General features: G+C 38.7%; 1 protein-coding gene across 2 annotated transcripts in view; it reads right to left on the bottom strand.

The window, feature by feature from the left end:
- LOC124612786 (coiled-coil domain-containing protein 102A) overlaps positions 1-26,144 on the bottom strand; it is a 149,805-nt gene that overhangs the window by 50,100 nt on the left and 73,561 nt on the right. For both annotated transcript variants that reach the window (XR_006979570.1, XM_047141183.1), the window contains exons 6-7: positions 24,872-25,099; positions 5,480-5,676 (exon numbers count right to left, since the gene is read on the bottom strand). Coding sequence is in view for 1 of the 2 variants with exons in the window: in XM_047141183.1 (XP_046997139.1) it covers positions 5,480-5,676; positions 24,872-25,099 (425 nt within the window). In the remaining variant the exon portion in view is untranslated. The remainder of the gene's footprint in view (positions 1-5,479; positions 5,677-24,871; positions 25,100-26,144) is intronic.

Below are 26,144 nucleotides of genomic sequence, written 5' to 3'. Positions count from 1 at the left end.
GACTGGCTGGCTTACTAAACGGACAGACAGCTGCTTTCAAAACAAAACATAATCTTTCATTGATTGTATCAATATCCATTTGTACTGTGATATACTGCGAAAATTTGAACATTCACATGTGCCACAATAAACTCATCATACAGTTATCATTAATTGTAGGATTAAACTTAATTGTGCTCTTTTAAAATTTTTGAGAACAGTAGGCCTATCCTCATTCAAAACAATCATTCTCTAATTTCACTGCACAATTGTATGAGAAATAGATAGTTTTGAGAACTTTTGGACGGTTACAAAACTATATTTCCATAAGTTACTGGTTCGAGTATTTTGGATACGTAATTTGTTTCAAAGCAAATCAGTGTTTGTGGCTCACAGTTCTGCCAAAAACTACATCACCCCTGAACTTTATTGTATATCAACACCAATAAACATGTATTTTTGAGAATTTTTGGAAGCTACCATTGTCCCTTTCATAATCTACGAGCAATTTGTAACAAATCAGGACCTACGATTTAGTCACTGTAGCAGATTTTCAAACAAACATATTGCATTACATCTACTTTCCCTTTAAAGAAAAATAGCCCTACATATTATCTGCATTTACCATAAATTAACTCTGTTTTTGTGTGAGAAAACAACTATAATTAGCCTCAAAACATTTTAGTAAACTAGTAGTTTTTACCACATAGTTTTTTTGTTGTTGTTTTAATAAAAATGTGTATTTGCTTCAGTTCTTATAGGGATCTAGCAACATTTTAGCTCAACAGATTAAAAGATAATCAGTGGGCTTAATTTAAAGTTACTTGTTCACTGTCTTATACAATATTGCACCAGCAAAAATGCAGCCCCATTGTGAATGCTGTTCTTGAATATGGGATAAGTTGGTTGACATTCATGAGCAGCTGGAAATCACCCTGGCTACTTTCAAACGATTGGTAGCTGCTGCAAATCTGTGTTTTGGAAGAGCTCCTATGAGTTGCGTGTCTATGATACCTGGACCAGAATACTAGCCTCTCCCGTGGATCTTGTCTCCTCTGCAGAAACTACAGAATCTGTCATTAGTTGTCCACTTGATGGTGGGTGGCAGGTCAGTGGCAGATCTATGCATCCTGTACAGGGTGGATGGGGACCAGTGAGGACTAAGGGTGTTGTACCGATCCTCCCTACCAACAAGTTTGAAGTCCTGTCTTTCACTGAAACTGAGCCAGTGGAACTCATTTCACCTGTTTTGGGAAAATCTGTTTCATCCAGTGTCAGGAGGAGGCAAACAAATTGAGTACCGGTCTATTAATTGTCGGCAGTTCAAATGTATGGTTAATGATGGTACCCCTTACAGAAATGGCAGCAAGGGACAGGAAAGGACAGCAGGTGCACTCATTATGTATGTCTAGGGGCCTCATTTAACACACTAAAGAGGCTATTCCAGTACCTGCAGATTGTAGGGCACATTCGAACAAATGACGACTGTCGTCTGGGCACCAAGGTCATTCTCGAGTAATCCCAGCGACTGGCAGATAAGGTTGAGAAGACTAGCCTTGCGCATGGAGTTTCAACAAATCTCACAATTTATGTCATGTATTGGAAAATTCGACTCGTTCCACATCATTACGAAATATCGTATTCATGATCCATGGAACTAGTATTAATCTAATCTAATCTAATCTAATCTAATCTAATCTAAACAGCATTGTCCCCTGAACTGAATGTGACGCTTTGGTTCTAAGTCAAAAAGGAAGGACTGAACGACAAACTTTGAAAGTTCTGTGACAGGCTAGACTGTGACTTCCTGAACTTGCGCCATATGGTTGAGAACTGTAGGGTCTCCCTAAATTGATCCGGTGTGCACTACACACCAGAAGCTGCCACTCAGGTAGCTGACAGTGTATGGGATGCACACACACAAGGTTTTTTTTAGATGAAGTGACTATCCGTACAATCCACATAACGATCAAAATAATAGTCTCCACAGGTCAGAGTATTAAAATCCTAATGGTAAACTGGCAAAGTATTCACAACAAAGTGTCAGAGTTTGAAGTTCCCACAGAAAGCAGTAAATCTCACATAATACTTGATACAGAAAGCTGGTTAAAAACCTGAAATTATAGCAGTGAGATTTTTGGGGAAAATTTAAGTGCATATGGAAAGGATAGGCAAATGGGAAATGGAGATGGCATATTTGTCACACCAGCCTAGAAACTCAAATCCATCGAGGTAGAGATTGAACCTGCATGGGAGATTGTTTGGGCAAGGCCCAGTATCAGGGGTATGTATAAAAGGGTAATTGGATCCTTCTATTGCCCACCAGGCGCATCTCCTGATGTAACCGAAAATTTAGAGAAACCTCAGTTCACTTGTACTTAAGTTCCCAGTCATACTGAAATCATTGGTGGATACTTTGATCATCTAACAATTAATTGAGAAAATTGCACTTCTGTTAGCAGCGAGAGTGATAAAACATCCTGTGAAACTTTACAAAATGCCTCCTATGAAAACTACTAGAACAAATAGTTACAAACCCCACTCATGACGGAAATATACTGAATCTAATGGCAACAAATACAACTGACCTCTTTGTGGATGTCCACATCAAAACTGGTAACAGTGACTATAATGCAGTTGTGGCAACAATGATCACCAAAGTACAAAGGACAACTAAAACAAGCAGAAAGATATACATGTTCAATAAACTAGATAAAAAGTCAGTTGTGTCATGTCTCAATGAGGAACTTGAAACTTTCAACACAGGGCAGGAGCATGTAGAGGAACTCAGGCTCCAGTTTAAAAAAATAGTTGACCATGCCCTGGATAGATATATACCGAACATTTCATAATGGGAGGGAACCTCCATGGTCTACAGTCACTGTAAAGAAATTTCTAAAGAAACAGACATTAAACCAAAGCGTAGGGCAACATATAGAGAGATACTGAATGAGACGTGGTTGGTTATCAAGAGAACAATGCGTGAAGCCTTCAATGACTACCACAGCAGAATATTGTCACGTGATCTTTCACAGAACCTAAAGAAATTCTGGTCATATGTAAGTGGCACCAAAGTTAGTGTCCAGTCCCTATTGGATGAGACAGGAAATGAAATTGAGGGTGGCAAACAAAAGCTGAAATGCTTGACTCCATTTCCAAATCTTCCTTTATGAAGGAAAATCTACGAGAGTTGCCCCTGTTTAATCCTTGCACCACTAAAAAGATGAATGAAATCAGTATTAGTGCCAGTGGTGTTGAGAAACAGCTGAAATCATTAAAATTGAACAAAGCTCCAGGGCCCAATGGAACCCCTGTCTGAGTCTATACTGAATTTGAGGCTGAGTTAGACCGCCTTCCAAATATAATCTGTTATAAATCCCTCTTGCAGGTCACACCAGTGTACAAGAAGGGTTGTTTAAATGATCCACAGAACTACCGTCCAGTATCCTTGACATGGATTTGTTGTGGAATATTAGAATGTATTCTGAGTTCAAACATAATGAGGTATCTTGAACAGAATGACCTCTTCAATGCCAACCAGCAAGGATTTCGAAAATATCAATCATGTGAAACCCAACTCGCATTTTTCTCACATGACATAATGAAATCTTCACATCAAAGCAATCAGGTAGCTGCTCTATTTCTTGGTTTCCGAAAAGCACCAGACACAGTATCACACCTATGCTCATTTGTCAAAAGTACGATCATATGGGGTATCAACTGAAATTTGTGATTTGATTGAGGCCTTTTTGGTAGGGAGGATGCAACATGTTATCTCGGATGAAGAGTCATCCTCAGATATAGAAGTAACTTCGAGTGTGCCCCAGGGAAGTGTATTGAGACCCTTGTTGTTCATGTTGAATATTACCGACTTTGCAGACGATATTAAGAGCAACATCAAGCTTTTTGCAGATAATGCAGTTATCTATATTGAAGTTCTATCTGAAAGGAGTTCCACCAGTTATCTATATTGCAGTTCTATCTGAAAGGAGTTCCCAGATATTCAGTCAGATTTTGATAAGATTTCAAAGTGGTGTAGAGATTGGAAACTTGCTTTAAATCTTCAGGAATGTAAAATTTTGCCATTCACAAAGCAAAAAATGTAGTATCCAATGACTATAATATCAACATGTCACTGCTGGAATCGGCCAACTCATACAAATACCTGCGTGTAACCTTTTTGTAGGGATATCAAATGGAATGTTCATGCTTTATTGGTAGAATACTGGGAAAGTGCAATCATTCTAAAAAGGAGATTGCTGACAAATCACACATGATACCAGTTCTAGAATATTGCTCAACTGTTTGGGACCCATTCCAGATAGGATTAACAGTGTATATGGAATGTATACAGACAACGGCAGCACAAATGGTAACAGATGTGTTAAATTCTTGCGAAATCGTCAGAGCGATGCTAATGGAACTGACTGGAATACTCTAAAAAGATAGACATTAACAATCCCAAGAAGGTCTATTAACAAAGTTCCAAGAACCAGCTTTAAATGGTGACTCTAGGAATATACTGCAACCCTCTACATATTGCTCATACAGGGATCGTGAAGATAAGATTAGAATAATTACTGCTTGCACAGACACATTCAAACAATCATTCTTCTCGTGCTCCATATGTGAATGGAATGGGAAGAAGCCCTAATAACTGGTACGATGGTGCGTACCCTCTGCCATGCACCTCATGGTGGCTTGGAGAGTGTAGATGTCAATTTAGATGTAGATACTTTGGCATTCTTTTTTATATTTACTTACAAATACGGTAACTGACTGAAGCATTACAATGTCTAATTTGGCTATGAAACTGTTAATATCAAAACAACTATATCCATATAAATATAATAGAAAGAAACATTCCAAGTGGGAAAAATATATTAAAAAACAAAGATGCTGTGACTTACCAAACGAGAAAGCGCTGGTAGATAGACACAATAAAAAACACACAAACACACACACAAATTTCAAGCTTTCACAACCCAAGGCTGCTTCATCAGGAAAGAGGGAAGGAGAGGGAAAGACGAAAGGATGTGGGTTTTAAGGGAGAGGGTAAGGAGTCATTCCAATCCTGGGAGCGGAAAGACTTACCTTAGGGGGAAAAAAGGACAGGTATACACTCACACACACACACACATATCCATCCGCACATATACAGACACAGGCAGACATGTGTAAAGGCAAAGAGGTTTGCTTATCAAGTAACTGTCTCCATGTTTAAGGTGGGTATTCAGATAAAAATGAATAGACACAGCCTTTTAAAATCAATGATGTCTTGTACAACACAAAAATGTATTCAAACAAGAGATTTCACATCGCTTTCGTCAGAATAAAATGAAAAAGTGTGTGTGTTTGCGCATGTGCATGTGTGTGTGTGTGTGTGTGTGTGAGAGAGAGAGAGAGAGAGAGAGAGAGAGAGAGAGAGAGAGACAGAGGCTTGTTCATCCACATAAAATGGGCAAGTGTGTGCCGAAAAGACAATCAAACTGTAACTTACCGTATGCTGTTTGAGGCAGCATCAACTTCATCCTCTGCTGCTGTTAGTTCCCTTTTCACTTCCTCAACACGAGCACGCAGTCTCTTTACTTCTGCCTCGTACTGTTCTGCCCGTCTTGCTGCATGTGCAAGTTCTGTTGACTTTTCTTGAAATACCTTTTTTAGCTTTGAGTGTGCCTGTTTCAGTTCAGTCAGCTCCTAGAAAAAGGAAAAACATATTGTACACCTTATACATATCTTATAGAGTCCATAAAAAATGTGAAGGCAACTAGTAAGTACATTATGTATAGTCTTTCTCTGGTGAAGTGATAAGAAGGAAGAAGGAAAATAGGAAACTGTAAAAGATTATCATCAGCGTGTGCTGCAACCACTGATATCATTTTACACAGTCCTCATAGACAGATTTTAGTATGAATGGGATAATCAAGCTGAACTCTGAAGTACAGCCTTTTTTCTTTTTTTACTTATCTTCATTCTTTGGCGATACAACATGTGATAAACAAATTCTTGGTTGTTGTGTGTAATAATTCAACTGTGGACTTTACAGTTATTGGATTCAGAATTGTTTGAACAGACAGCATATTCTGCGAGGTATTTCTCTTACTCTCTCCACCTGTTACTATTTTTCTGTGGTTTATTTGAAAATAAAAACAAATCTTTCACCTTCCTTCACTGAAGCTGACTGAAAATGAACTGCAATCAAATGTCGCATGCCATTTAGGCTATAAAATTCTTTTAAGACTTTAGTGTGAATTGTGTGTCAATAGAAAGCAATATTTAGGAGAGTCATTCCATGGTTAACATTTTCTGCAATTCAAATAACTTGGATTAAGAAGTTATTTATGACATCTCCATTATGTATGAAAATCATCGATTTACATCAAAACTTACAAGTCCTGATAAGTCCCATAGCGGTCCACCATAACCAACGTGAAGTCTTTCCCATGGTTGCCACTGCTTTCAGCGAAACATGAAAATGCCATGGTGAACTTAATTTAATGGTTTATACTGTGAAACCATTTGCTGAATTTTTTTGTCTATTTTTGGCTGTCCACAATATTATATGTCCATTTGCTTCATTTAATCTATTCCTAAATGGCAACTATGCTGTCTATTCAAAATATTATTTCTGTGCATTCTTAGTATAAACGCTTTCACGAAATGTCAGTCACAATAACAAACCATGAATGGTAGTGACTGCAGCTTATTGTAAAAACTTCTTGATTTCTGGTAAATCATTTAAATTTGACCTCACCCAACGCCAGCTTCAATGAATCCATTCTTAGTCATGGCTCGATGAATTTTACTGAAGCCAACAGGAAACGATATGAACATTTCACTTATTTCTTTTTTCCATCTTTGTGGAAACATGATTCCTCAGGCTCGTACATTTAGCTATGGGTCAGCATGAGTGAAGTCTGTGGTGCTCAATCCATGAACAGGCTTCTGGCCTGACTGCAGGTACTCTGCAACCTTTTTTTTCCACTGTGGCACGAGGAGGGCAATGATTGTGAGCCAATTATCCTGGCTGTCTTTCACCCACGCCCTCCCCTCTTCCCCTAGGAAAGACCACCACAAACACTAAATGTGATAGCAGGCTGAGTGAACCTGGAGCTATCCTAGAATAAATGGGACAAGGAAAATTCCTTGTTCCTGTCCAAGATTGTGCGCAAGATCTCCACGGCTGGAGTCTAGTGCTCCACCACTAGACCACCATGGCACTATGGGTCAGTAAAAATATTATAATTGTAACACCAAAAAAATTATTGCCCACGTATGTAGGTCCTACACTGTCTTGCCTAGAACCTGCTCTCACTCATTAGTGGAGTGTGAGCTATTATACCGATATCTGATTGATTAAAACTTTGAGATGGACAAGTATTTAAGCCCAGAATCTTACCTTTCATGGGCAATGTTCTTACCAACTGACTACTCAGATGTAACTCACAGCTTTCAGCTCCTAGTAAACATCTCTTACTTTCCAGACTCCACAGTATTTCTAATATGTACCTTGTTGGACTACTACTCTTTGAAAAAGAACATGCAGAGAAATGGCTCAGCTACAGTATAATGATGTTTCTAGAATGACTCTTTTGATTCTACAGTGACATCTGACATGTGCACTATAATGAAACATTTGGATAAGTTAAAACTGCTTGAAATTGAATGGGACTTGATCCCAAAAACTCATCTTTTGCAGCTAATGCTCATACTAATTTATTATCCGTGAGCGCCTCAGAACCTACCTCACATTTTCAGAATGTCAATAACCATCTTCAATATTCCAAACTCATCAGAAACTCTTCTGCATTCCCTGAAAGACTGACACTCATGGAGGAAAGAATAAGGCGGAGAAATGTTTTACCCATACCCTATGGCAAGGCTGAGAGAATAAAGAATATGGTGGAGAAATGTCTTCCCCATATGCTATGGCAGGGCTGGGAAAATGTGAAAATTTAAGCACTACCAAATAGTCGCAGTGCTTGCCAGCAGCACACTGTTGAGTGAGCTCACTCTTCCACTGCTCTCTATCATCAAGCGACACACACACACACACACACACACACACACACACACACACACACACACACATATATTCCGGTAGATGCTCAACTGATGTGACCCCACTGCCTGTACCTCTGACTCGCCAGCATGTCTTTTTTAACAGCTGAACTCAGACCTTCACCCCAGACTCAGTGACTCTACAGAATTATCAACCTCAGTGCAGAGGACTGCAGTGAGGAAACTACATAGATTAGCATGACACTATTAAGCATTATTAGTTACCAGTGACTTACCTGATCGCATCAACATTCAAGACTATTCGTTTCTGTCAAGAGCTTTACTCTAATTTTATATGACTCATCACCACAGAGGATCCTACAGCATTTCAAGTTATCTATGTCTCAATTATTAAATCAACATATTGTAAATATATTTATAAATGTGTTACCTTTTTGCAGAAGTCTGATTGTCTTATTTGGCCACCTTGACTATCAACACTTCACTTCATAACATGGTTTTGTCTCCAAATTTACCTCCTCCTCCTACTTAAAGGAAGAAAATCATACAATGCATAATGGTGTTGCAACAAAACGGAGTGATCACATAACTGTCAAAACAGTCTTTCACAGAACAAGCGCCGGCCAGTATGGCCGAGCGGTTCTAGGCGCTTCAGTCTGGAACCGCGCAACCGCTACGGTCGCTGGTTCGAATCTTGCTTCGGGCATGGATGTGTGTGATGTCCTTAGGTTTAAGTAGTTCTAAGTTCTAGGGGACTGATGACCTCAGATGTTAAGTCCCATAGGGCTCAGAGCCATTTGAACCATATATTACAGAACAAGCAGTATTCTGTTTCACCAACCAAGTTCTGGAAGCCATGAACAAAAAAATGTCTCCAGTAAGAATTTTTTGTGGCCTCTCAAAAAAAAGCCTTTGATTGTGTAACCATCTAATCCTTCTGAAAAAGACAGAATATTATGGTTTGGGTGGTACCATTGGTTCGTGGCTCCAATCATACGTAAAGGACCGAAAGCAGACTGTAATGCTGAATGGCTCATCCAGAGAACCTGCCTCATCTGAGTGGGGCTCAGTAAGTTGTGGTGTGCCACAAGGCTCTGTAATGGGTCCACTACTATTTCTCATCTTTGTTAATTATCTCCTACTTTTTTTCTGATACAAACAGTAAATTTACTTTTTTTGCAAATGATACTACAATTCTAATTGACTATTTTACAGACAACAATCTTGAACAATTACAAATAAAGTTTTCAATGATATTGTAAACTGGTTTTCTTCAAATGGTCTCTCACTCAATACAGATAAAACCCTTTATATGAGATTCCATACTCCACAAAGAAATCTGGAAGAAATTAACATAAGTGCAGAGATCAAGAAATACAAAAAGCTGAGGTTACAAAATTCCTGGGTGCTTATATAGACAGCAAATGTAACTGGTAAGTACACATTCTTCATCTTTATAAAACACTTAGCTCAGCATATTTTGCACTACGGGTTACTGCTTCAGTGGCTGAAGAAGGCACCATCAAGGCTTTGTACTTCGGATATTTTCATTCATTACTGCCATATGCTATTATATTCTGGGGGAACCAACCTCTCACAGAGAAAATTTTCACTGCACCAAAAAAAAAAAGAGTGATGTCCATCAAAGGCACTCTTGCAGGCCCTTGTTTTGAAAGATGGGCATCCTTACCACCTCCTCACAATATATCTTTTCCTTGTAGACCTTTGTCTGTAAAAACCCTTCTATCTACAAAGATAACAGCCAATTTCATGACTACAACACAACAACCAATAACAGTCTGCACATTGAACCAAAAAGCCTCACTATGGTTCAAAACGGAACTTGTTACTCCAGCATTAAGCTGTTTAATGCTCTCCCACCACACATCAAATGCCTTCACAAAAGGTTGCCAGCATTCAAACAAACTCTCAAGGAGTACTTGATAGAGAAATCTTTTTATACAATTGACGAATATGTGAAAGAAAAAGTATATAATCACTATATTTGTAAGTGTTATAAACTTAGTATAATTTATTTTATTTTGAGTATTATCATAGGCGTGTGACAGTTATTATTGGTATTCCTGTATTTTGTGAGGTAACGGGCGAGTTGTGGCGCCCTGAAAATATTCTAAGTTCAGAATCGGTGGCCGCCACTGGGGCTGCTCGGCAAGCCGCGGCTCGTTAGCAACCGGGTGATGCTGCACAATGGCTGGACCACATGGTCCATCGGCCATATGGTTGGGAATTCCACAGTGACGCTGTGTCGATGAAGGAGACATGCAGGGGGTGCCAAAGATGGCAGACTTTGTGAAACCATAATGGCAGACATTTCACAGTTCGTATAGAAATTAATAGTAGCCAGATGAATCATGATAACTTAAAAAGAAACGTGTACATTACCATTATTTGCACGACAATTTTGATGGTGTAATCAGATTTTCAATATCTTTATTAGTTTAAAGTTTAGTATCTGACTGTAAATTATACAAGTAACACCCAGCAACGAATTTTCAAAATCTAAACGGTTCATCCAAATTTGTCGTTCGACATGGCTTTAGAAAGCTATTAGTGTGAACCTAAATTGGTATAAATTACAGGCATGTAACTTGAATAGTACATGAGTTATTGGAGGTCAAAGTGGCCAATTACTATCAATCACGTCAGGCCATAAGTACCCCACAGTTACATGAAAAAACGGTAGCAGCATGCTTATAAATATATTTATTCATCTATGTCTTTGTTTATATCTGATATATACTATTCATGAAGAAACTGGTCAAATATTTACTGTGTTTTAGAAATCACAGAGACATTAGGCTATTGGCCCACCTTTTGTTTCTATTCCTTTGATATATGTTTATTTGATTTGTTTATGTGCTTAATAATGTGTGTTAGAGCGTGTTTATGGTCCCGCCATAGGAATATTTATTTACTTTCAAGTTATTTAAATGTAAATCCAGTATTTCAAATGTGTTTCATTATGTTTCTGAGTGTGCGTTGGCTTGGAGACAGAGTGGGAGCACTCTAGCTGATCACAACAATCATTTCCAAAAAAGACATGTGGAGAGATGTATGGAGGTTGGAGAGGAGCGTCGTTTCCGGAGAGGACACGAGGCAGTTTGAACAGTGTAGCGCGAGAGACTGTACAGCAGAGGCCACGGGGGAGCGCTGGACAAGGAGGTGCGACGGGCAGTTGCTGGCAAGACTTGGAGAGTGGAGCATATTTCGTAGTGCCAACTTGTGCACTTTTGAGATTTCTGTGGCTTCTGCAGTGAAGACGTAGTATGCGTTTAGAAGTGAATATCTCACGAGCTATGTTGTTGTTCATAACTAATTACGTGCAGTAGGAATCTATTGTTTCCCTGTCATTCAACTTATATTTTACTTAATTGCTGGACCATCGACACCAATAAGTGTTTTGTAGTAATAAACGGCATTCTTATAGGTACGTCTACTATCGTACTCACCATTTCAAGTCATTAAGAACAGCCCCTGCAGATTTTATTTAATTGCAATCTTTTGTTTATAATTGTCTATTCATTCAAAATTCGCAATTGCCGAGTAATAGCAACCTTCGACTATTCGATTCATGTGTATATTCATATTGTATACAGTAGACTCCGCAGTATTTGGCCTGTAATGCAACTACGTATCCCAGCCCCTAGACAATGAAACCAGTCAAAACTTTTAATATTTCAACTCTGAGTCTCAGGGTACGTAGTTGAGGGCCACACCACATTCATTTTTTGTCTATGAAAGCCCACAATTTCCTTTGGATATTTAGTTTATCTTGACTCCTGTATATATTACACATCCTTAACATGTGAAACAAGAATGTTCTATTAACTGAATGTGCAGTTGTTTAGCTGATATCTTATTTACATTTTATCTTTTATTTATGCAAGATATATTTCAACTGTGTACAATACGACACATTCCATATCATAAATATATTACTCATCCTTAACATGTGAAACACAATTTTCTGTTAATTGATTGTGCTGTTGTTTAGTTGATTTTTATTTACAATGTATCTTTTTATTGTATTTATACACATTATATTTGAACTATGTAGAATCTGACACATTCTATATCCTTGCGATTCACTCGCTACCAGGATCTACGGAACATGAAATGAAATAAAATAAATAAAAACAGCAAAAGCAGTAGGCCCATCAGTGACTGAGAATTTTTGAAATAACAAAATTTTTCTTTTTAAAATTCAGGCTTGATCACACCATGTATGTTACAAGAATATAGGTGACCGGCTTCGGTCATATCACATGACCATCATCAGACCCATGGCACCATTCGAACTGGACCAGTTGACATCACAGCAGCTGAGAAGTGTGCTCCACCTACCATCTTCGAAGGATGCCATGGGTCTGGTGATGATCATGTGACATGACCGAAACCGGTCACCTATGTTCTTGTAACATACATGATGTGATCAAGACTGAATTTTAAAAAGAAAAATTTTAAAATTTTTGATCACTGTTCCAAAAATGTTTAATAGAATTTGAAATAATGCTTTGTGACTGTCGCAAAAATTTTATGCACAGTGAAAATTCCTCTTTTCGAAATACTTCCTCTTTCAATGGGAGCGGTGTGTTGACTTATGGAATAAATGATGAACAATGTGGAAGTTTAGTTGAAAGACAGGAATTAAAAGCCCTTTTGTTTTTGACTGGAAGCATGGTGTAACATGTTGCTCACCTTGCCATGTTTCTAAGAGTTCTCACACTGAATTCAACACAGAGGAAAACTTAATCTGGTCCCAATGCATGACACAATTACAACTAATGGAATATTTCCTTGCTTAGAAACATAATTTACAAGTACGACATTTGCTAGGAAAAACTTCTGTTTATCATTAATGGGTGGAGCTTCGGCAATCACTGGTCATCAGTCTGATGTCATTTCTTTGGAGAGGAAAAAAGATGAAACACATTAGTACACAGCAGAAAATACCAGCAATACACTGCATTCTATATCACAATAATCTCTAGCAAAATATATTGTTGTAAATCACAAATAATACAGAGTGTCCCAAGAGGACTGGTCAGTATTCAGGGATATGACAAGAATGACCATTTGAAGCAAAAAAATCTTGTAACCATGGGCCCTAAAACGCACACTTTAAGAGTTCAGCAGAAGAGACATGTTTCACGGTAGCAAAGATGAACAAGTGCTCATAGCTCTTACAGTATGCATTTTAGAGTCCATGTTTACTAGCCTTTTTTGCCTTTCTAGTAACTGTTCCTGTCATATCCCTGAATGTTGACTATTGCTCTTGGGACACCCTGTGACCCAGATTGCATGGCTTGATACTCTGGCCTTTTAAATATTTCCTGGAAGAAAGTGACTGTGGATATGACAATGTACCTTCTTTCTCTGAAGTAAGCTGTTGAGAAGAGATGATATTTTCCAATGTATTTTCAACAAGGGTGAAGATATGGCACTATTCATGGACATGAAAGGAAAATCAGTTAAGGAGTTTTATGACTGTCAGTTGGTATTAGCTCTTACTGAACTGACCAAGCAAGTGCAACAGTATAATTTTCTCCTGAAACCAAAATAATGTCAAGTACTTGGATAATTAGTTCATGTTTCCTCTACAAGTTTGTGTTGAAGACAAAGAAACTTTCAGGATATTAGGGTGTGCACTTTATAAATGTTAGTCTAATTGTAAGTGGAATGAATATTGTAAAGGGGACACAGATCGAACATTTCAATGGACTTGTTACTGTGCTAGCTGTTCCAAAAGAAAACTTTAGCAATGGAGCCATGGCCTTAATCAATTTTAACTTGATTTTAATATTTTTGCAATTACTTCTGCAATGGACATTGTAAAGGCATCTTCTAAAATACTGCAACAACTCACTGACTGTCATTGCAATCAGAGGAGAGGGAGAAGCTTCACACAGCAGAAAATTTGGATATCTTCTATGAGAATGTTCTTCATGCTCAGTTCCTATGGTTGTTTAAAATGCTGCACAAGTCTGCAGTATGTTCAGAATGAAATAAGTGTATGTGAAAGCTTTTTTTCTTTTCTTTTCCCAGTAATGAAATTAATGAAATCAAAACTTAGGTGTAGTCATACTTATGTTCACCTGATTGGGGCACCCCATCTGGCGTTCAGTACTTCCAGTCCAAACAACGAGAAGTTCACAAAAAATAATATTAATTTTAAAAACTTGATTCATGTAAAAAAGTGTTTCTTTCTTTTTCACATGTAGTAGACCTGCTTTGAACTTCACACTTCTGTGTAAGATTAAGTGAAATGTTTGTGTTCTTTTCTTATTATTTCATGCATGTATTTTATATGTGATCATGTCTGTAAACATGTGTCTGAACATTTCACAACTTAGTACACTAATTCTGTAGGTCGAAATAGATGTGTGTTTCCCACCTGTGATGTGCAGCACAGATGGAGTCACTGGGAAGGTTCTGCTCTGACACAGACAGGCTGAGAAAATGCCATGCTCTCCCTGGCACTGACCTTTCCAGTGAAGTAGGCAACTCTCATGCCTATCCCTGCCCTAGAGGTTGTTACTAGAATTAATCTTTCAGCTTGTGTCTCATCCTATGTAACTTCCTAACAGAATAACACTGTGTGACAACCTGAGACACAAATCCAGAACCTTGCCTTCCAAATGAAATGCCCTTGTGCATCACCCACAAAAGTCAAGGTTCTGGTTTTGAGTTCTCATCTAGTACACTGGGAAATTGGTTCTCTTGATGAAATATGGAAATCAGTGGCATATATAATCTGTGATAACCTTAAGTTTTGTACAGCATAAGATTTGGTGTGGTTTTTTGCCCCACAAATTACTGACAAAAACTTCATTTTCAATCTGTTTCTATTTATGCAACAACAGCCCCAATGTCATGAAATGAGGCATTAGTGGCCAATACCACAATTTGATCTACGTCAATTAATACCTAACAATATTATGAAAAGGAAAGTTGCTACTCACCATATAGCGGAGATGCTCAGTTGCAGATAGGCACTACAAAAAGACTATCAAAATATAAGCTTTTGGCCATCATGGTCTTTGTTGTGACTATCTACGACTCAGCATCTCTGATATAAGGTGAGCAGCAACTTTTCTTTTCATAATACTGTTACGTTCCATCCTGGATTTTTCAGTGAATACCTAATTTCATTCAGTTGTTAATTTCATTTTTCAGCTTCTGAAAAACACACTGTTGAAAGTTTTTTCGATTTAAATTTCATATTTTTCTTTCTGAAATGTCTCAGCAATCTGAATATTTGATTACATTTATCAATGAACTTCAAGTATAATTGTACTTTTCAAATAAATGATTCCAATATTTTGGCATTTTCGAAATGAGGAAAGTTTTCTGATAGTTCTCACACTGATATCTTGTTTTCCAATTTATGCTTTTAAAATAAATGAGTACAATATTTCAATATTTTCCGAAAGAGGAAGGTTTTTTTGATAGCTCTCACATTGATATCTGGTTTATCCAATTTGCATCAATGATACAGTCTACACATTATACTACATTTAAAAAATTATGCATTTTTATTGCAAAATCTAGTCCACATTATTTTATTTTGCTCTGGATTTGTGGCTGTGATTAGGGCATTACTCGTATCATTAGAGCTTCCAAGTATGGCATGTGTAATCTGTTTCAGAAATAGCTGATAAGTAGCAGGAGCACTGGCAATGGTAAATGGAAGTTACCGAAATTTGAATTATTGACAACGGTTAGGTTTCCTAATTCTTTGCACAACATTCAATAAAATGACTTTTGACAAATTTGTCAGTCACAAGCCTCTGAAACATATGTACAGATCTTGAAACCAAACTCTCAGAAACATGAGAAATAAGAATGGATCTATCTGCATTTGGTACAGATATGACTGGAGAAGCACAATAATTTTTACATGCTTCTGTACGCCTTGTTCAGTAAACCTGCCAGTTTCCAATTTGACTTTATTCATGAGTGCAGATGGCCAGAAAAAAATTGTTGTGGCCCTGTGCAAGTAGAAAAGTTCTTTGAATAGCATTGTTTTTTTCTCCTCTGGCAAAAAATACACATATTTTCAAATAGTCAATCATTAGATCAATTCTGTTCATCCAACATTTTTCCAGTCAATGGATTCAATCACTGAAGTGATTGTGAAAAGTTTGCAAAAATCTCATCTACAGCTGCCATAACCTCCGCATCGAACTCAAAAGAATTTACACCGAAAAATTTGTTTATATGTGGGAACAGATTACAACAAAGGTTGCCAAGCTCATCGAATAGAGTGGATGCTCCAGCAGTTTATACATCAAACCCTCAAGAATTCTTTCTTACATTTGCCGTTGGTCAGCATTCAACAAATTTATCATACAAAATGTAATGTATCCCTTCCTTTGATATGCCAATAACATTAGTTATTTGGTCCTTTAAACTGTTTATCACCAAATGCTATATTGTGAATTTTAAATATATTTTCATCTATGGTTGCACCTTTGAGTTGTCTTTCACATGGAGTACCTTCCCGATTAGTACAATTACAGGGCTATTACAAATGATTGAAGCGATTTCATAAATTCACTGTAGCTCCAATCATTGACATATGGTCACGACACACTACAGATACGTAGAAAAACTCATAAAGTTTTATTCGGCTGAAGCCACGCTTCAGGTTTCTGCTGTCAGAGCGCTCGAGAGCGCAGTGAGACAAAATGGCGACAGGAGCCGAGAAAGCGTATGTCGTGCTTGAAATGCACTCACATCAGTCAGTCATAACAGTGCGACAACACTTCAGGACGAAGTTCAATGAAGATCCACCAACAGCTAACTCCATTCGGCGATGGTATGCGCAGTTTAAAGCTTCTGGATGCCTCTGTAAGGGGAAATCAACGGGTCGGCCTGCAGTGAGCGAAGAAACGGTTGAACGCGTGCGGGCAAGTTTCACGCGTAGCCCGCGGAAAATTGGCTCATGCCAGAACTGGAGACCGACAGCGCCGACTTCATCTTTCAACAGGATGGTGCTCCACCGCACTTCCATCATGATGTTCGGCATTTCTTAAACAGGAGATTGGAAAACCGATGGATCGGTCGTGGTGGAGATCATGATCAGCAATTCATGTCATGGCCTCCACGCTCTCCCAACTTAACCCCATGTGATTTCTTTCTGTGGGGTTATGTGAAAGATTCAGTGTTTAAACCTCCTCTACCAAGAAACGTGCCAGAACTGCGAGCTCGCATCAACGATGCTTTCGAACTCATTGATGGGGACATGCTGCGCCGAGTGTGGGAGGAACTTGATTATTGGCTTGATGTCTGCCGAATCACTAAAGGGGCACATATCGAACATTTGTGAATGCCTAAAAAAACTTTTTGAGTTTTTGTATGTGGGTGCAAAGCATTGTGTAAATATCTCAAATAATAAAGTTATTGTAGAGCTGTGAAATCGCTTCAATCATTTGTAATAACCCTGTATATTTGAATTCAGCCATTCCTTTTTTTTAACTGTTGAAAGTGGAGCATCATACTCATTATAGACCTCCATGTACGGTATTCAGTTTATTCATTTATACGAACATTTTAAAAACCTTTATAAACAATTTAGTTACGCAGATAAAACTGACATGCAACTTACTTTATTTGCATACCACAATCCAATATAAATACAACAAACTTTCATTGCGATCAATGCCTTCACATACCAAGTTGATAAATTTTCTCACTGCCTTCATAATGCTCCACATTTTCATAAGCTTCTTTGATAGTTTTATGTAAATTCGTGTTGCTCACCAGATTTGACAAAGCTGATTTATTTTCGCCAGTGTTCAATTTGAATGATTCCAAATAAAGTAATTGTCTTTCTGGCATTCACAATCAGCAGTGGAAATTTCTGTGCCCTTCCTTCAAATTTTGCCACTTTCATAAATTTTCTTTTCATGTCGATTTAGGTATCATTGAACACTTTCAGTAGCAAATTATGATCATGTAATTTTGGTGAGTCTGGCTATTCATAGGAGTTTTAACTGATCAGCAAGCAGATTGACGCATCTTCCCTATTGATCACTTCATTGCTTCTCTGATCCAGTGAAGCCTGATTTTGGATAGATTACATCTTTTACTCATCCTCACAATGAATTGTGTTCTTTTAGCGTATAGTGGTTATTAGCCCTGACTTCTTATTAATGTGGCCAAAACATGTTGAAATTTGTATTCAGATTGGCTAAATTTACTCCACACTTTAGGCATTGTGTCTTACTTTTGTTGCACACCAGCCTTTTGAGGAATTGCTTGGAATGTTGACAGCTCAATTTGAAGTGGCTTGTAACTTGATTTATATCAGATGACACTGTTTTATGATGTGTTGGATCTGATCATAAACTATGGAAATTTTTAAAAATATCATTTAATAAAGCATTATTATACAGTGACTCATGAAACAACAATAGAAGGCAAGAGACTTAAAGGCTGATAGACAGAGGCATAGAGTATCGGGGTGAAATAATGTGTGTAGAAGAGAGGAGAGGACTGAGACAGAATGGCGAGGGAAACATGATGAGAGGACAGGAAAAGCTGGAGAGGCTTATGTTTCAAATAGATCCAGCCAGTGGCTGGAAACTAAAAGACAATGATGATGAGTGCATACAGTACGGCAAAGCAAAATTTTGCACTGTCATATGATGTCTTGAATTTCCCTGCTGCAACATTGGTCTTTCTGACCAAACATGTGAGAGCAAAGCTGGTCCTAAGTGTACACCATCTTCTCACACTATTTATCGCCTATTGCTCATACATTGTTCTACATATTCTTAGACTTGATAATTGACCATCTCTGTTATGAACGAAAAACAGTCAAGTTCAGAAAACACACATACGTACATTTATTTTACACAGCACAAAGCATGTGCGAAAAATATTTAATTTTTTTTTTTTTTTCCTTAAAGAGGTCAATCTATTATTTCACTACATCTACATAAAAAGATAAGATTATTTTACCTAAATCAGTGAAATCTTAATACAATTTCCTTATCAACTTACCTACTCAACCACTGGATTTCAGTTTAACATTATTTAATTATCAAATTACCTCATTTTATCACCTCACCTCACATAACATGTCCAGACCAATATTGTCTATGAAACAATGTTTTTACAATGTGTGATGATCACAAACATATAAACAGATATTCCCATATCACGGAATCACACTACAGTACATATACTTTATCACCGTCATTTCCAAAACTATTAAACTGTTTAATACAGGCCTCTTTACAGCTGTCTCATTCATTAATTTTTCCTCTTCCTGTGTCTTGCTTGCATTTTTCCTTTTTCCATTTAGTGTGTGCCACCCGCTTTTACCTCAGTATTTCCCTACAGTGTTAATCACTTAAAGTAGTCTACACATGTAAAGTTCCTCATTCTGAACTAACTCAAAAGCCCCAGAATGATACTAAGGAAATGAAATTTCCATATCATTTGCTCTGCTCTTCATATTTTGATTAGAAGCTTCAGTCTTGTATGAACTATATCAACTATGTAAACAATGTCAATGGATGGATAAAAGAATCTACTCACCATACACACACACACACACACACACACACACACACACACACACACACACACACACACACACAAAAGAGGTTTAACTTTTACATGCTCTTGGAGTCAGAGGCTCCTTCTTCTGACAGAAGAGTTGAAGGGAAAGGAAGAGGGGTGAAGGAAAAGGACTGGAGAGGTTTAGGGAAAGAGGTGCGGTTCAGAAAAATCACCCAGAACCCGGGTCAGCAAAGACTTCCCAGACAGGATGAGAAGGAAAGACTGATTGCTGGAGACTGCACTGAATGAGATTTGAAAACCTGAGAGCTTAAACATGGAAGACGGAGTAATATGCAAGACAGAGATTACTATTAAAACATTGTGCATGAATTAATAAGAGTAAAAGCTAAGTGCATTGCATGTAACAGAGGTGGAAGGGGGGATAGCAAATAAAACAGAGGGCTCAAAAAATGAAAGATGTAGAAAACTAAACTGGAGTGAAGAAAGGAGTAGTTACTGTGAAGAAATGGTGAGATGGAAGGAATTAATGTAAATTAAGGCTAGATGGGTGGCAAGAAGCAAGGATATGTTGTATTATTAGTTCCCATCTGTGTAGTTATGAGAAATTGGTGTCTGGGGGAAGAACCCACATGGCATGTGTGGTAAAATAGGCACTGAGATCATGATGTCATGTTGTACAGCATGCTCTGCAACAGGATATTATATGTTGCCCTCCATCTATGCCCATACATCCTGACTGATAACTGGGTGGTAGTCACGCCGATGTAAAAGGCTGAACAATGTTTACTTAACAGCTGGTATACGACATGTTGTTTCACATGTGGCTCCCCCTTTGATAGTATATATTTTGCCAGTTACAGGGCTGGAATAGATGGTGGCAGGAGGGTGCATGGGGCAAGTATTGCAGTGGGGATGGTTGCAGGGGTAGGAACCATAGGGCAGGGAGATGGGTGCAGGAGCAGCATAGGGTCTCACAAGGATATTGCGAAGATTGGGAGGCAATGAAAAGCTATTCTGGGTGTGATGGGCAAAATCTCAGACAGAATTGATCTCATTTCAGAGCATGATTTTACGAAGTGGTGTGCTCCAAAGTTGTTTTTTGGGGGTATCAGCAGTACCAGGATTGGATGTGATGGCCTGGGAAAATCTGCTTTTGAACTGGGTTATTGGTATAATTACATCCTGCGAAGGCTGAAGTGAGAATGGTGGTTTATTGCTGTAAAGAGTGCATTCAAACAAATACATTTTCCTCAAACGCCAAGGCTGTATGGGAGGGAACATGGAAAGGATGACATGGAAAGGATGGCAACTGTCAAAATGTATGTACTGTTGTTTGTTAGTAGGTTTGGTGCGGATGGAAGTGTGTAGTTGAGGATGAGATCAATATCAAAGAAAGTGGCATGGGAGATCCAGAATAGGACCATGTGGAATTTAATTGGGAGAAGATATTTAGAGATTCTAGGGATTTTAACAGGTCAGCCTCACCTTGAGTCCATACTGCAAAGATGTCATCAATGTGTCTAAATCAAAGCAGGGGCTGAAGGCTTATGGATCCAGGAAAGCCTCCTCCAAGTGACCCATGAAAAGGTTGGCACAGGAAGGAGCCATCCTAGTTCCTGTGGTTGTACCCCTCATCTGTTTGAATGTCTTCTCCTCAAACATGAAGTTGATTAAGGTGAGCAAGAAGAATATCATAGGTTTCGAATCAGGTGGGCATTGACTGAGAAAATGTTTAGACTCAGACAGACCATGTATGTGATGGATGTTGGTATAGAGGGAGGCGGCACCAGTCGCGACAAGCAAGGTGTGTGGTGGGAGTGGGACATTCATGGATTTCAGATGATCTAGGAAATGGTTGGTATGTTTAATATAGGAGGGAAGTCTTTGTACTATGGGTTGCAGGTGCTGATCTCATCCCCACTGAAGGCCAGCTGCACACTTCTGTTCATGTCAAACCTACTAACAAACAACAGTACTTACATTTTGACAATTGCCATCCTTTCCATGTCGAATGTTCCCTCCCATACAGCCTTGGCATTCGAGGCAAACTCATTTGTTCGGCTGCAGGCTCTTTACAGCAATACACCACCACTCTCACTTCAGCCTTCACTGGACATAATTATCCGAACAGCCTAGTTCACAAGCAGATTTCCCAGGCCATCAAATCCAATTCTGATACTGCTGATCCCTTCAAAAAACAACTTTGGAGCACATCACTTGTCACCCAGTATAATCCTGGTCTTGAATGTATTCATCAGCTACCTTAATAAGGCCATGACTTCCTAAAATTATGCCCAGAAATGAGAACAATTGTGACTGAGATTTTGCCCGCCATACCTAGAATATCTTCCAATCCCCGCAATATCCTTGTGAGACCCTATGCTCCTTCTGCACCCATCTCACTACCCTATGGCTCTTACCCCTGTGACTGCCCCCACTGCAAGACTTGCCCTATGCACCCTCTTACCACCAGCTCTGTTACTGGCAAAACATATACTATCAAAGCGAGAGCCACATGTACGATGACACGTCATATACCAGCTGTTATATAAACACTTTTCAGCCTTTTACATCGGCATGACTAAGAACCAGTTATCAGTTGGGATTAATGTGCATTAATGGGCATAGCGAGTACAGAGGCAATGTCCTGTTGCAGAGCATGCTATGCAACATGACAGTCATGACCTCAGTGCCTGTTTCACCACACATGCCATTTGGATTCTTCCCCAGACACCCGTTTCCCAGAACTCTACAGGTGGTAACTGAAACTACAACATGTCTTTGGTTCTCTCCACCCACCCAGCCTTAATTTATGTTAATTCCTTCCGTCTCAACATTTCTTCACAGTACCTGCTCCTTTCTTCACTCATTTTCTGACCTGCCTATTATTTGCCATCCCCCTTCCACATCTGTTACAGGCAATGCACTTACCTTTTCACTCTTATTAACTCATGCTCAATGTTTTACTAGTAATCTCTGTCTTGCATATTACCCTGTCTTCCACCTTTAAGCTCTGGATTTTCAAATCTCCTCTGGTGCAGTCCCCAAAAATCAGTCTTTTCTTCTCAACCCATCTGGTAAGTCCCCCCCTGACCCAGGGTTCTGGGTGACTTTCCTGAACTGCACTAATTTCTCTAAACCTATCCAGTCCTTTTTCTTCACCCCTCTCCCTTCCTCTTCATCTCTTCTGCCAGAAGGAGCTGCTGGCTCCGAAAGCATGTAAAAGTTAAAACCTTTTGTGCATCTGTTTCCACACCACCACTTGGAGTGTAGATTTTTTTTATTATCCATTTACATTATACTGTCAATAATTTATTACTTTTGTTCGCATATGTAGGGGTATTTGGTCAGCATAAAAGTAATGGTTCTGATTAAGTATGGGCAAAGAAAATGAGCAATCTGACCAAGAAAGTTTTGCATCACCTGTATATCTATGAACCGGTGTGAGGCAGCAGTTTTCAAGGGGAGAAGAGAATGAAAGGATAAACCTTATGAAACTAAATTAAATAATTTTCCTTCGAAATAAAAGCAAAACAATAACTGCCACAAGAAAGTCTTTTTCAAAATTCACATTTTTGAAATTATTATCTAACTCCACCCCACAGATTGTGACTTGCTTGTATCCCCTTTTGCACAATGTCCAGAAGGTGGTCAAGATGTTGCTGCTGAAGTCTGTCCCACTACTCACTTCCAGTGTAAAAGGGTATCCTCAATTGCAACAAGTGACGTGTGACATACATACATTTTACTGGCCCACAACATGACTAACCTATGTTCTCCTCAAGGCTTCAGAATGCATGTCTGCATCATGCATTGGTACCTGGTACCCTCCCCATGCTTCTTCGGATGATCATCATGTGTCCAACAAATCTTACACTTCTCAGTGAAGAGAACCATACACTACTGATCTGAGTTTCATTCCAGGTGTTCTTTTGCCCACCTTCTTTGCACACTTCATTGCTGGCAGGGCTGTATTACTGTTATTAACATTAACATATGCCTAGGGGCCAAACTGACTGTGTGGACACAGTTGCATACTGTCTGGATCAACAAAGCCTCCCAGTTGCACCAAAAATGCAAGTTCGCATTTCAGTTGTATTCTCCTCATGGAACATTCAAGCGACAATATGTAGGTGTCATTTATCTGTTGGTGGTGTTCACTGCAGGTGACCATTAAAAGGCAGACCTAAAATTTTTGTGGTTTTACAATAGCAACCTTATGTCTGAATAGTATCATTGTAGAGTATACACACTGAGTGGCAACTTCCCATTCTGACAATACTTCTTACCACAAAATTACAATGCAAGCTTGGTCCAAGCTTGAAATGACTCTTTGCGGTGTGGAGACAGACTGAAGAGTGTAAATAAGTGACACTGACCCATTCACAATTCAAGCACAGCACATACTACTGAACTACACTAAGAAAGCAGAATTACTTTTACCTCCATTACACAGGTGACTGTATGCCACAAATCCTGTAGTTAAAAGAGTAATGAGAGACAGGTCTGATCGAAAAAAAATTAGTCACGAGGTTGGTGCAAAAGTGTTTTTCCATAGATTATGTGAAAAGCAAAAACTGTGACATGTGAAATAATATTTGCCATATTCCACTATTTTCAATATTGTCCTCACATCTGTGAGTCCGCCTCCGAAGCTGAGCAGTCAGCATGCCTGTCTGCCGTGTGGAGGATCCAGGTTCAATTCCTCTGTTGGAGGGCTGATACGGGGTGTCATCAGCCTCATGAGGTCAACAGAGGAGATACTCGATTGATCAGTAGCGGTTCCAAAGTCAAGAAACCCAACAACAGTGAGCTGACCAAATACCCCTACATATGCATCCAATAATGCCAATGCAAGAGGATGACAAGAGTGGTTGGTTGGGTCCGAGTGGCCTGTCTGGTTCAAATGGCTCTGAGCACTATGGGACTTAACATCTGAGGTCATCAGTCCCCTAGAACTTAGAACTACTTAAACCTAACTAACCTAAGGACACCACACAACACCCAGTCATCACGAGGCAGAGAAAATCCCTGACCCCGCCGGGAATGGCCCGTCTGGGGCCACAACGCAGAACTGTATCTTATCTTACCTTAGTTCAGTGAACTCATTTACTGTTTGTACCTGCTTTTTATTTTTGACTCTGATATGGAGGGGGGAGGGACCAGTTTGAGTTCAGAAAACACATGCACAAACAAACATTTATTTTATACAATACAAAGTATGTATAAAAATACCAAAATGTGTTTTGTTGATTCTTAGAGAGATCAAAATCTGGGATTTCACCACATCAATATAAAGAAAAAGTTAGATTACCTTAACTCTGTCAGCAAGATCTTCACGCAGTTCTGTTTCCACAACTGATGATGAAGGCAAAGGCAAACGGCCTGCTGCAACATTGCGCTGCATACGTTCAAGTCGCTCATTTGCATCACGAAGTTCAGCTCGTAGCTTTTTGTTCTCTCTCTCCAAGGCAAGTTTCTCAGTCTCCAGGCTTTCACTTCTTCTCCATTCAGCAGAATTTTCTGCCTGCATGCGTTCGAGCTGCATAAAATTTTATTTTTCTTTAAAGTAATAATCCCAGTGCAAATGACATTCCACTACAGGTATATTAGTTAATCATTTGAGAAAAGCACTATGGTAAACCATTCATAAAAGGGAAAGAAACTGTAATCATCACACTTTCCAAATGGGGGATAGTGGGGGGTAATGAAAATATCACGTTGCTTTGATTCTTTTACAAAATAGTACATAAAATCAAAATGTGTTCACAATGTGGATCCAAATATTTCTCACCTCAATGAATTATTGAATTGGGGGTAAAACATAACCTGTTGCAGGAGAAAAAGATATATCTACACTCAAACAATCTAATGATATAGATTTTTAAACTCCATTATGAGAAACAGCTGTATAACACAAGTTTTACTAAAAGTCTAAGATCCTATTTTCTTGTTACTTTCTATCAAAACTACATACACAGATGCTCCTGGAAACATCAATAATCGGAAGTAGAGGTACAAATTTATTATAAAAAATACTTACAAAGTAAGCACATTTCTTTATGTTTTCAGCAGTCTTCATGTGGACCATTACTACTGAGTGAAGCTCCTGTGAAGAGCCTCAAGAGCTTGTATGTTACATAGCAGTGACTGGAAAATATTCTGGATGTTCAGCTTGGTTAGGACATTCATCTATTTCAGTGTGTGTACACATCTATTTGCAAATAAAAGCCACTTTTTCCACTACAGGCATAACGAGGTGCCTACCAGTCCTAAGCACTTTCTTACACCAATACTACTACACAAGAAATCAGTCGTTTCAGTAAACACATGAATAATGTTTAAGCTAATGAATCTGTACAAACAGCTACAATGTTTCACAACTGTAAGTACAAGATCTTGACTGAGTGCCATACTTGCCAGTCGCCAATACCGAGCCTCCCGAGCGAGTTCTGCAGTTAAAACCATGCCCTCAAAAATTGCTAGTTTTTGATTTAATAAGTGACATGTTGTTTCATCATGATCAGTTTAGTGTTTTCACAAATAAACACTTCATAATGGCATTCACAGACGTGTTTCAAGTAACA

Source organism: Schistocerca americana, chromosome 4 (genome assembly GCF_021461395.2).
Source record: "Schistocerca americana isolate TAMUIC-IGC-003095 chromosome 4, iqSchAmer2.1, whole genome shotgun sequence".
Classification (NCBI taxonomy): domain Eukaryota; kingdom Metazoa; phylum Arthropoda; class Insecta; order Orthoptera; family Acrididae; genus Schistocerca; species Schistocerca americana.
Note: the sequence above shows the minus strand (reverse complement) of the source record. Positions and strands in the feature narration are given on the sequence as shown.